The 13,359-nt window shown below is 41.9% G+C and overlaps 1 protein-coding gene across 3 annotated transcripts in view; it reads right to left on the bottom strand.

Annotated features, from left to right (window-relative positions):
• The window catches only part of LOC120046864 (F-box only protein 11), a 48,166-nt gene extending 35,466 nt beyond the window's left edge, over positions 1–12,700 (bottom strand). For 2 of the 3 annotated variants that reach the window (XM_038992437.1, XM_038992439.1), the window contains exon 1: positions 12,409–12,699. In XM_038992437.1, the coding sequence (XP_038848365.1) occupies positions 12,409–12,496 (88 nt within the window). In that variant the 5' untranslated portion in view covers positions 12,497–12,699. Of the gene's footprint in view, positions 1–12,408 lie in introns of all 3 variants that reach the window. The other variant, XR_005476861.1, reaches the window with a different exon arrangement.
• Positions 12,701–13,359: the final 659 nt, after the last annotated feature.

The raw sequence follows: 13,359 nt of genomic DNA, 5'->3' as shown, positions 1-13,359 counted from the left end.
TCTTTTTTGCTAACAGTGATTGAGTTATATTATTAGTCTAAATTATGAAGATCCGGAATAGTAAGCCATCTTACATAAGTCTGCAAATGCAACGATGCATGGAATACTTTATCATAAAAGGTGAAATGTGAAATTCACACCACCTATGGCTACAGAAACACAGCTAGCCAACCAGTCTGGCGCCACCTCAATTAAAGAGTAACTACACACCAGTGGAGGACCATCCTCCTCAGTGAATTACATAAAAATAAAATACTTAAACATTTGTTTTAAAGTTATCCTTATTAGATAAAACTATACTAAAGACATTCACATATCAAATAATTTATTAAAGACACACTGTTTTGCAATGAAGGTCTATAGTAATCTCAGCAGCACTCTGTAAGGTAGCACCATAGTGTAGCCGGAGGACAGCTACCTTCTCTCCTCCTCTGGGTACATTGACTTCAATACAAAACCTAGGAGGCTCATGGTTCTCACCCCCTTCCATAGACATACACAGTAATTATGACAACTTCCAGAGGACGTCCTCCAACCTATCAGAGCTCTTGCAGCACAAACTGACATTGTCCACCTAATCAAAGGAACAGAGAAAGAATATAGTAAAGAAAGCATACGCTACAGCTAGCACTGCAGTGTATAAAATGTGGTGAGTAGTTGACTCGAGAGAAAGACAATAGTTGAACAGTTCTGAACAAATTCATTTCTTCCAAAATTAAGGGAGAGCTATATTTGGTTGTATTATTATAATATTTTTAAAACTTTCACTTTGCTAGCAAATGCAGCTACCTAGTTTAGCCTACTCAAACACCCGGCTCAAACCGAGTGGGATGCTATGTTAGCTAGCTGACTATCCAACACTGGACCTCCTCCAAGTCAGTTGGTTTTATTCATTTATTGCCACCGGGGCCAGCCGGTGTAACTGCTAAACTGCATGATTGTAGCGGGTTTACTAACGCGTTAGTCCTAGTAGTTCTAGTTGACTGACGTGACAACGATGTAGGCTGTGTGTAGCGGTTAACGGTCATGATACAATATGAAGGTTTGGCTTGGAAAGGTTTTTTCGCCTAGTCACAGACAACTGATGTGTTGTGCACTGAGGTCCACAAGCGAAGGGAAAAGGTGAGGAGGAGAGCGCGTAGATCGATGCGAGAAGGAATTATATACACACAAAACGAGCAAAGTGATTTGTGCTGTTTTTATGTGGCTGGTATTAAAGTGAACTTTGCGTGTGCTCAGGGATGTATTCATTCCGCAGATTCTGTTAAAATGTTTCTTAAACGGAAGCAAACAGAATGGGGATAAACATACCTGAATTTGTCCAATAGAAACTGTTGGACTAACAATTACACCCTAGATCAGCTAGATGCAAGCAAGATTGTGCAAAGCGGTATTGAATGTGAAACTGTCACCTTGATTACAAAAATGTCTCAACCTTGTAAACGTTCATTCATAGGCTAGATTGTAGCAACCTAAAGACGGGTACAGGGAAAATACAGGGAAAATGTGTGTATCAAGTAGTAGGCCTAAACCTAGTGATGTTTTATTGCGCTGGGTGAAGGGAATATGAATGACAGTCAACCAATATGCTGTGATAGAAATAAGGCCATCCTCATGAAGCATTTTTATCATTGTCCCTCATCTTAAAATGCCACTGACTGCAACACACACACAAAAACAGCCATAACAATGACATGATGATAGCAAACCATTCAGTCAATTCAATACAACAAAATGTTTCCTGTGACAATGTGAAGTAGCCTTGTTTATAAAAGAGAACAGGTAAATAAGAGGACAAGGCTGGAATAAAATGGAAGCTAGTCCTGAGAACTCTGCATAGGCGATGACTAGTAGAAATGCCAGACTACGGCTGCAATGCAGCAAGCCACAGTTCCTTTGCACAGCTCAAAGATCTTTAACAGAGAGGAGTTCTATAAGTCGGCCTGCTTCTCAGATCTCTATGACTGACAGCAGAGTATTTGGCCACATTCCATTCCTCTGCAGTCAAGCTAGGAGTCCCTACTGTGGATCCATACATGAAGCAGTGAGTAATTTGACTTCCCTGCGCCTGATGGCACTTGAGTTCCCATTCACAGCATTAAATAGTACCCGCAAAACACCAGTCTCAACGTCAACAGTGAAGAGGCGACTCTGGGATGCTGGCCTTCTAGGCAGAGTTCCTCTGTCCAGTGTGTGTTCTTTTGCCCATCTTAACCTTTTCATTGGCCAGTCTGAGATATGGCTTGTTCTTTGCAACTCTGCCTAGAAGGCCAGCATCCCAGAGTTGCCTCTTCACTGTTGACGTTGAGACTGGTGTTTTGGGGGTACTATTTAATGAAGCTGCCAGTTGAGGACTTGAGGCGTCTGTTTCTCAAACTAGACACTCTAATGTACTTCTCTTCTTGCTCAGTTGTGCACCGGGGCCTCCCACTCCTCTTTCTATTCTGGTTAGAGCCAGTTTGCGCCGTTCTGTGAAGGGAGTAGTACAGAGCGGTGTTCAAGATCTTCAGTTTCTTGGCAATTTCTCACATGGAATAGACTGACGAGTTTCAGAAGAAAGGTCTTTGTTTCTGGCCATTTTGAGCCTGTAACCGAACCCAAAAATGCTGATGCGTCAGATACTCAACTAGTCTAAAGAAGGACAGTTTCATTGCTGCTTTAATGAGGACAACAGTTTTCAGCTGTGCTAACATATTTGCAAAAGGCTTTTCTAACGATAAATTAGCCTTTTAAAATGATAAACGTGGATTAGCTATCACAACGTGCAATTGGAACACAGGAATGATGGTTGTTGATAATGGGCCTCTGTACGCCTATGTAGATACTCCATTAAAAATAAAATTTGGCCATTTCCAGCTACAATAGTCATATACAACATTAACAAAGTCTACACTGTATTTCTGAAAATTTGATTTTCTTTCAAAAACAAGGACATTTCTAAGTGACCCGAAACTTTTGAACGGTAGTGTACATACAAAAATACAAAATATGCATGAAACTGACGTTTTACCATCTGGCTTCATTCACAGACCAGTGATCACAATGCTAGCAGCCTACCTGTTCAGGCTACCTAACAAAAGTAACCAATAGAAAATATAACTTGCATGGTTTATTACTTGCGATGGTGACTTTCATGAATCTGTCTGTGTGAAACCATTGACTATCGTGAACCCCTCCTCCCCTTCGAGTTCTCATAGGACATGTCATGCCAACTGAACGTGACCCAGTCTATTGAGTATCAACAGTTGTGCTGAACAGAGCAGGTGATAGAACCCAGGGGACCAGGATAGCATGACCAGAGACACATGGATGGTGGTGTGTGCTGATCATAGAATTACTTGAAGGGGAAAAAAAGCCTTCTCACTAATTCTAATTCTCCAGTCTAATCTCCCCTTTAACATGTGATAGCATTGGCTATCCTCCCCTTTAACTGTAGTCATTTCCCACTAACTAAACCACTGTGGTCTTCAATCTCTTTCTTCAGCACGATATGGGCCAAAAAAATCCAATAGCATTATTATAATTTGTTTAACCAAAGATTGTGATTTGACTTGCAAAATAGATCAAAACACTTGGGTGAACTGTTGGAATCATGGAAATAGAACAATTTATAGTAAGTGGAAAGACGCATTGTTCTTGTTTGGAACAATCTGTTGACTGCATTTGACCTAACGGAACAGCATGGAAACTTCTCGTGAATATAAAAGTGAGGAAGAACCACTGCTCGAGTGACAGAGGGCGGAGCTTGGTGTGTCTGGGAAACAAACTACACAAATTACACACGGCTGAGAGGCCTTTCAGAATATTGCATGCCACGGACTAAATATACTTAAATGAGTTACAAAGATCTCCCTACACAAAACCAGCCTCTATTCTATCATGTCTTTGCAAGCAGCAGCTTCATGACCAGGGCATAAAATTAACACCCGACAAGTGCGGGTAGGTTTTAGGTATTGGCGGGTAAGAATGTCTACTTCACCAGCCACGTTGGCATGTGGTCAATTTGCAGGGCTCTACAGTGCAAGCATTACATTCGCATTTGTGAATAGTCAAGTATGGGCATATGTGCGAGTTGCGATTTCTAGCAGAAAAACGCTGAAGTAGCTGTTTTCAAAGTATTTCTACTGTTTTGTTTCATAGCTGCTTATAGCACAAATAAATACATATCCTACAATCCACCTTGCGCAGCAACAGCTTTGCGTACTGAGTGAAGCGCTGATAGATTAATTTTTGGAGGCATAAACAGGCATAAACGTTGGTCTAATTTACTCAAGTCAGCAAAGTGTCATTGTTGTGGCTGTTTTTTGCGCATGTTTCTTGGCTATTTACATTGTTTTGTTTAATGTTAGTTTGAATGTGCTGCTTCCACTGATGTCGAAGAGAAGCTGTCTACTACTAGTCACATTCTCCCTCACACCTCGTGGCCACATTACCACGGTAACCTCCCGCCCTTAAAGGAGCTGCTGAACATTTTTTCTCATCTGATATTTTGGTTAAAATAACAAATGAAATGAAATTGAGCAATATGCCACATTACTTCTTACTAATACATGTCTTGTTCTGGAAACAATACAAAGCATGGTCATCAGTTTATGTAATTATGGGGCAAATTATTTTGGCTGGTAAACAATCTGAACGGCTGATAGATTTTTCCTCATCTACCTGCCACCGTGGTTGAATATAACAAAAAAGTTAATTTGGGCCCTGTTCGGGCCAAATTTGGGCCCATGACTATTGAACTCTGAGAAGAGATCAGATTCCAGGCCTGACGAACAGGAGCAGGCCGATCAGCAATAAAGAGTTAAGAGTTGTTTGGGGGCGTAGGCTAATGGCAACGGGGGAAAAAAATCAAGAACAGCAATGATTCCAGACCAGTCCTTCCGACTACTAAACTTCTAATCCGTGACCTTCACTAGGTCCAAAGACTATTACATCATCAAAACCACATCGTAGTTTCAGATGCAGCAGGTCTGAAAAAGCCACGTCTTATGCCCGGAAGACATGGTACAAACGATTCACAACATGACAATGATAATAACCTGAACGGTCAGTTGTACAAACAAGATATGGCAAATCAGCTGGCTTAGTGAACTAGGCTACCCCTCAGGGCATCAGGGTCAGAACTTCTATGTATGTGTACATTGTGTCACACAGACAGGGAAGGTTTCACAGGGCCTGTCAGTTTGTATCAAGCCTAACCATAGACACACATAGGCCTATCATGTGATTTAGCCTATCAAGAGGCATATAGATAGATATATATGGCTCTGGGCCAATATACACTGCTGCCAGTTTATTAGGTACACCTGTTCAAGAAAATGGTTTGCTCCTACAGACAGTCACGTGGCCGTGGTTTGCTACATAAAGCAGGCAGACAGGCATTGAGGCATTCAGTTACTGTTCGATTGAACGTAATGGGCAAAACGAGCGATCTAAACGACGTTGAGCGTGGTATTATCATCGGTGCCAGGCACGCCGGTTCCAGTAACTCAGAAACGGCCGGCCTCCTGGGCTTTTCACGCATGAGTGTCTAGGCTTTACCGAGAATGGTGCGACAAACAAACAAACATCCAGTCAGCAGCGTGGTGGGGCAAAACAGCTTGTTGAGGAGAAAGGAGAATGGCAAGGATCGTGCAAGCTAACAGGTGGGCCTCAAACAGGCAAATAACGGCGTGCAGAACGGCATCTCGGAACACAACTCATTAGTCCTCGTCACGGATGAGCCATTACAGCAGACGACCACCCCGGGCTCCACTCCAATCAGATAAAAACATGAAGCAGCAGCTCCAGTGGGCACGCGATCACGCCACTGGACAATTGAGGAGTGGGAAAACGGCGCATGGTCCGACTTAGCGTAAGTAGCATGAGGCCATAGTCCCCTCCTACCTGGTGTCAATGGTGTAATGGTGTGGGGCAAGTTTCTGGCACACGTTAGGTTCCTTGATACCATTGGAGCAATGTTTCCATGCCCCAGAGAATTCAGGCTGTTCTGTAGACAAAGGAGGCCCCCGGCCCAGTACTAGAGGGGTGTCACTGATAAACTGAGTGTATGTATGTATGCATATATATATATGATGTTTATATAAATCATTGAGACAGGATTCATTCCCTCAGGAATCAGCAGACTATGACAAAAGTTGGGAGAAATACAACAGATTAAAGTTCAGCCTTCTAGCAATGTTGCACAGAGCCTTCTAGTGTCTATCATAGTCCAAAGCGTATATGCGTATGCACAGCAGTGTTCTACAGGGTCGCGTTAACGCACAATTGTTTGTTTTCTCAAAGAAAAAAGATAGACCGCTTAAGAAATATCTTGCTGCGTTTTGTACACGCAGATCTAAAAATGCTTATTATTGTAATTTCTAGTCGGCATCAGACTCATTTTGTGCTTCAGTTGCACTTCTCCACTTGGATGAGAATTCACGAACTGGCATTCTAGCAGCAGACAGCACTCTGACCGATGTGTAGATACTTTTCTCAGTGTAGCATACTTTGGTCCGGTAAAATGCCAGATTAACTTCAATAAAAACATTAGGAAATGTAGCTGGCTACATTCTATGGTTAACATTAGAAATATGATGAAAATGAAGTTATTTTCTGCCAAATGTGTTGCACTAGTGTATTTTCTGTTGAGGAAAACTATAGTTGCACGCAGGGCCTAAAATTGACACCCGCCACCTGCGGGTAGATTTTGGCATTGGCGGATAAGATGTCTATTTCACCAGCTCTTTGGCGGGTGGTCAGGATGCCACAGAGTGAGCACTTCACTTGTATTCGTTAATAAAAATAGTAAAGTATGATCACATTGTAAAATAAATGCTCCAATGGTTTTCAAAGTATTTCTGCCATTTTGTTTCATAGCTGGTAAATGAATTGCGCAAAGTCAAAGAACTATGAATCCTATACAGCCTATCCCACTTCGAGCTGCAACACTGCCTGGTTAGAGACTGTGCGCAAGTGAAGAGCGGAGTTAAAGGTTTGTTTTTAGAAGCGCTCTGCACAGGCATAAAAGTTGGTCTAATTTACTTCAAACTAAAGTGAGACTATCCTTGTGTTTAACTATTTACATAGTTTTGTTCACGAGCTAGGTTGTTTTTCAACTTTTGAGTTTCAACTGCTAGGAAAGAGAAGACAACGCAGCTATTAGACTCAATCTCACATGACTTGAGTTGCATTACCATGGTAACCTATCCATACAGTGAAGCATGATAGTGGCAGCATCATGCTGTGGGGATGTTTTTCAGCAGCAGGGACTGGGAGACTAGTCAGGATCGAGGGAAAGATTAACGGAGCAAAGTAGAGAGATCCTTGATCAAACCCTGCTCCAGAGCGCTCAGGACCTCCTACTGGGACAAAGGTTCACCTTCCAACAGGACAACGACCCTAAGCACACAGCCAAGACAACGCAGGAGTGGCTTGGGGACAAGTCTCTGAATGTCCTCGAGTGGCCAACCAGACCCTAAACTTGAACCCCATCGAACATCTCTGGAGAAACCTGACAATAGCTGTGCAGCGACGCTCCCCATCCAAACTGACAGAGCTTGAGAGGATCTGCAGAGAAAAATGGGAGAAACTCCCCAAATACAGGTGTTCCAAGCTTGTAGTCATACCCAAGAAGACTCAAGGCTGTAATCGCTGCCAAAGGTGCTTCAACAAAGTACTGAGTAAAGGGTCTGAATACTGATGAAAATGCACTGTATATGGATGACATAAAGCCAGACACATTTAACAGTTAGGCTATTGATTTATAGACCTAATCAAGTTGGGGTTTGCTCGATCCTCAATTTTCTTATACAACTAGGCTAAGCCCTAGTCGCACAGGACTAGTAATACTAGAGAATGTTGGTTATGTAATTATTACCCCATAATGTCCGTTATTCCAGAGGATGACTCGGACGTGATTCGGATTTTTCCAAACTGCCCCCTGTAATTCCTTCTTTTTTTAATAAATTGAGCCCAGGCGATAACTGGGCTACATTGATAATTAAAGCTTGGTTCCCAAGTTTCTAAACCATACCAAACCATCTTTGGTATAGTGTCACCATAATATTTGAACTGAGGAAGTATGATCATAAATATTAGGATATTTTAGACATCCGCAGAAGACGTCCTAAATGCCCCCCAGCCTTCAGATGTGAACTAAACAGTGCACTTGCACTTACAATTAGTTTTAAGGCTGTGGATGCGAAAGTGAACTTTCCACTTCCAAATGTTTAGGCAGTTGTATGCTGCTTTGTGATCCATTTACAGCAAAGGTTACATTAAATATGCGCAATATTTTTTACTGATGCATTTGCCAATATTCAATTAATACACACAAAACATATGAACAAAAGCATTCACTGTGAAAGTTGATACATGTAGGCCTTCATATATAGGCTATGTGCAACACTTCGTTCAATGTGTCCAATCAGTTAGTTTTCTTGCTCAAACCACGAGCAACACCTGTCAAACTCAGACATTTATCTCAAAATACAGGGATATTGATTCGCATGGGACTAGTATTATCAGAGGACCCTGGAGTTTGCCAAAAAATAGTTGATTATTCTGGCTGGATTTGTAACTCTTCTGCAAAGTACATATGATTGACATGGCAGATTCAGACGGGACAAAAATTACAGTTGTGGTGTCTTGTGCCAGTAAAACTAATCCTGTCAGAATAGGGCTTAAGGACTTTTTCCTCGTCTCTGCTGCTGCTGCCTCCGCCGCAATGTTCTCAATCCCAATAGGCTGGTTCATTTTGCTATTATGCACATAGCAACATTGGAAAAGGTGCCAATTCTACACCGCACTGAAGATTACGTCTCAGAACCGTGGACAGCAACCATATTGAACGCGGTGGAAAGCCCATGTTATAAAATTATATTATATTTATTAGCATTGTACCATCATTATTAAATAATATAACCACATAAAATGTCAGTATCACATGTATTAGAGTGATGGACTGTGCCATCCCTGTGGCCTCTGCAATGGATTAGTCCACTGAGTAAGGCGCGAATCAGATGGGTGTCTTGTGCACCACGAAAAAATTGCGACTGCTCAACTAAAGAAATCTCAGTCGACTAACAGCCTATCGACTAAACAATCGACCAGTCGGCTAAATGGGGTCAGCCCTACAAAGGACACGTAGTGTGTCGGGTTGTGCTCCACCTTTGTTTTAGCATCAACAATGTATCATTACTGGGGAACAAACCAAGACTAGAGATGGGATCCTGGGGGTGGTGGGGAGTAGACAGAATAAAGACCTTGATAAGAAGAAGCTGGGTTCACTTACTAAAGACAGCCAGGGTTAAGCTGCATTGTTCCTGTCATGGTTCCTGTGCCCCACTAGTTAATCATCCAACAGATCAATGGAAATTGGCAACAGAGGCGCATTTATGATTTTGCCAACATTAGCTAAATTACATTTCAGGTTTTTAGGGTACAAAAGTAAAGGAAGATCTAATATAATTGAATACCAGATACATGGATTGGAAACAGTTTAAGAGGTGGTAGTAACAAAAACAAAACAGTGTTTCAGGCCGATGAAGAATGCAAATGTCTATATGTAGGCCTGTAATCTGTAAATGAAGCCTAGGGCTAATCTCTATTCTAGTGTATGCCCTTCCATATCTGAAGTAGACCGAGCCCAGGTCACAAATGCCAGTCGCAAACATTCTTATTCAACTTCATATGTTTCCCTAAGACTGCATTTAGACAGCAGCCAAATTCAGATCTTTATTTCACTCATTGTTTTTTCAGTTTTGAAAAAGATCTGATGTGAAAAGATCTGAGGCGAGTTTAACAAGGCTTCTGTTTGCGGTGAACATTTTGCCAGAGTAACAATTTCAGTTGAACGATTTGAATACACATTCCAAAATATTAGTGAAAAAACAAACTACTTTTTGTAAGGATTACTGACTTTTTTTAGCAAAAATATTCAAACTGAAAATGACTTGGCGATTCCTACTAAATACAGTTGAAAGTCTCCATGGCCACTTGACTATTTTTAGCGGCAGTTTAGACCCAAAGCAGACACTTCCATTCGCCACATACTACCTTCTCAGACTGTTCGCAAACGTTTTCAGACTGTTCGCAAACGTTTTCAAACTGTCGCGGCTAACACAAAACAAATGGAATATGTTCGCTAATGTTAGGCAAAGTTCACTAACTATTTCCCTTGTTGAACGGATCTCTGATGTGATTGGTCAAAAGACCAATTAGTGGGAAAAATATTAGAATTGTCTGCCTGTCTAAACGCAGCATAACTAATTAGGAGAAAATATTTTCTAACAATTGGAGGTATATTTTTACCAATTAGAGCAGCTATTTAGCTAATAATTGCAATAACATATCTGTAGACTCTGGTTACTATATGCTGTGGCCACTGCTATTGAGGCTACTAGCGCTGTCTCTGCTCCACACTCCAGCACAATAAATGGCGGTAATGCATCAACGTAGGATGCCAACAGCCCCCCCCCCCCCAACAAAAAAAAAAATAACCACAGGAGAAGGCTGCTAGGTAGTGTCCTTTGTCCACGCCGACATGTACTGCTTTCCGGCAATTCTGTTAACAGTACGGTAAGTAGCTAACTAGCAAGGACACTGGTACACTGTGTCCTTCGCCTCCCGAGCTCATAACTTTATGGCGCGCAAAAGTAGCTAGCTAGTTTAGCCAACCCAACTACCCTTACCGTAACATTCAATTAACTGGGAAAGCAGTGCTCCGCAGGCGTTGGCGAAGGACACTGTGTGCCGGTGTCCTAGCTAGCAGTCGTTAATGGCAGTGTCCGCAGCATGTAGTGGGTGTGGCATGTAGTAAGGGTCTGCAGATGGACTAATTCAGAATTGCCCAAAATATCAGAATTGGGCTGCCTGTGTAAACGCAGCCAATATAGCCTCGCTAGCAAAAGTTACATGCACCTCTTCAATTCAAAGAGGCCTCAGATCACCATTTGAACAGCTGCCTTGACTATGTTGAAGCTGCCTCAGATCACCATTTGAACAGCTGCCTTGACTATGTTGAAGCTGCCTCAGCTACCGTTATTTGTATGGCTTGGTCTATCCTGTACTACTAGTGCTGGCTATCTGTCACTTATTCAACAAGTTAGTTAGTCACGTTAATTTATAGTCATTACAATAACGTAGCTGGCAAATTGACTGTAGTAAACCTAGTTTTATCAAGCCAACTGAATCACCTAAAGTTAGCACTCACAAAAAAACTCTGCTGACGTGACGGTTGGTCCCTTCAGGTGAAATTCCCCATCATTTAGAAATTAGTCATCTTTGTCTAAACATCAGCTGGCAAAGTACCGGTAGTGAGCCTATTTTTGGAGATTATCGCACATATAACATAACATTTCAAAGGTAAACAATGTATCTTTCGAAAGAATGCCTGGTTACCACATTGCTAACCCACTGTGCGCTTCGGGACACAACGCTGATGGGTGTCTGCCCGTCAGATGTCAATCCCAACACAGCCAGACCTTGGTGATTTACCGTAGTGAGACGCCGCACAGACAAAATGGATAAGCTAGCTAGCAAATTTAGATGCGTCAAGCTAATTTAGCTAACTGCCTAATTTAGTTTGCGAGAGTAACGTTAACCACAACTAAACGTGATTTATTCAGCTACTATGTAGTTAATTGAACTATCCATGCTGAATATAATAACCAATATTGTTCTCTACAATTTGATGTGACTAGAGAGCCAACTACCTAACTGCTTTAGCTAACGTTAATATTAGTTAGCCAACACAACCACAACTCGTCTCCAGACCAAACGCAACTTTGGTTAAGTTAACAGGGAAGGCGTAATTAAAAGAAACAAATGTGCCGCCAATGTGCTAATTTAACAATCATTGTATGTAAATGTGCACTTTGATAATTTCCTAAGAGCTATTCAAACAAAGGCGTAGTTCCTGGCTAGTTGTCTACTGATAACGTCATCATGGGTTGCCAATTTTCTTGTTACGTTAGCGTACTAGCCAGCTGGCTAACTTTTACATGCCAATAAACACTAGCGAGACTACCAAAAAATAGAAAAAACAACCTCATGACAAACTCGTGGGCTAACCATTATTAGACGTGTATTATTATAGTCGTTGGTGCGTTTGAGCAATCTAGCTAGTTAGCTGGCATTCTTCTACGACCTGTAGTATAGTCAAGATCAGCAAGGATTCGCTAAGGTCTAGGAACAAACCAAGCCAAACAAAGCGCGGCCTAAGAGATTGTCGACAGAACAAGAAGCCTCGGCGTTTCCTACCGTCTCCACCAAACGGGAAAGACGTCTTCAACCCTAATTTTGTAAAAGCCACATAGCTATATTCAAACGTTTAATTTGAGTCAACAAATAACCGAAACAACGTATTTCTGAAATGGTTTAAAATGCGCCCAGTTAGCTTAGCGGTGACGTTACATGCATTACCTCTTTCCTGGTTGTTCCTTTCCGGCTGTACCGGGCGCGGCCTCGACACTCGCCTGGGTCTTCTGCTGGTTGCTCTGACGGAGTTCATTTGCGGTGTTTAGAATAAAATAAATCAAACCCTTCTCTATAGTTGGAACGACGTCTAAGCACGCAATCTAAAGTGTTTTTTTCTTAAACATTGCGCAATAAGTCACCCTTTCCTGCGGCTCGAGAAAAATATATATTTTTGCGTTGCCCCTGCAACCCTTGCTCAGCTCCGTATCACTGTTGCAGGAGGAGCCATTAGCACACAGCGACCGTCCGACAACAAGAACATCACATGGGAAGACTATCCACCAATAGCACATCGAAGTAGGCCGTTTTTTCCTGCCACTGCAAATAGGAATGTGTGTCTGTAATGTCTGAAATTGACTGACTGAGAATGAAACAAGAAAGGCTATTATGGACTCACTACCTTCTGAACTATTGCTATTATTAGCCTACTGTAGCCTAATCATCACGATTACCTGTGTGTTAGTACTGGTCTGGAACCAAACCCTGCACACCCCGTGGGTCTCCTGTACAGAACAGTCTATTGAAACGTAAAAGCCTGTGTCCTGTGCGGGGGCTAGTAGCCCACAATAGGACTGAAGAACAAAGGCCTATATGGTTAATGAAGCCCAAGCCATGGTCTATAGGATTATATATGATTAATGAATACCAAGCCATGGTCAATATGGTTAATAAATCCCAAGCCATGGTCTGTAGGTCAATATGGTTAATGAATCCCAAGCCATGGTCTATAGGCCTATATTTGGTTAATGAAGCCCAAGCCATGGGCTATAGGCCTATATATATATTTATTTTTTCACCTTTATTTAACCAGGTAGGCCAGTTGAGAACAAGTTCTCATTTACAACTGCGACCTGACCAAGATAAAGCAAAGCATTGCGACAAAAAACAACACAGTTA

This window comes from Salvelinus namaycush, chromosome 4 (assembly GCF_016432855.1).
Source record: "Salvelinus namaycush isolate Seneca chromosome 4, SaNama_1.0, whole genome shotgun sequence".
NCBI lineage: Eukaryota > Metazoa > Chordata > Actinopteri > Salmoniformes > Salmonidae > Salvelinus > Salvelinus namaycush.
The sequence above is the reverse complement of the archived record's forward strand: the minus strand, read 5'-3'. Positions and strand labels throughout refer to the sequence as shown.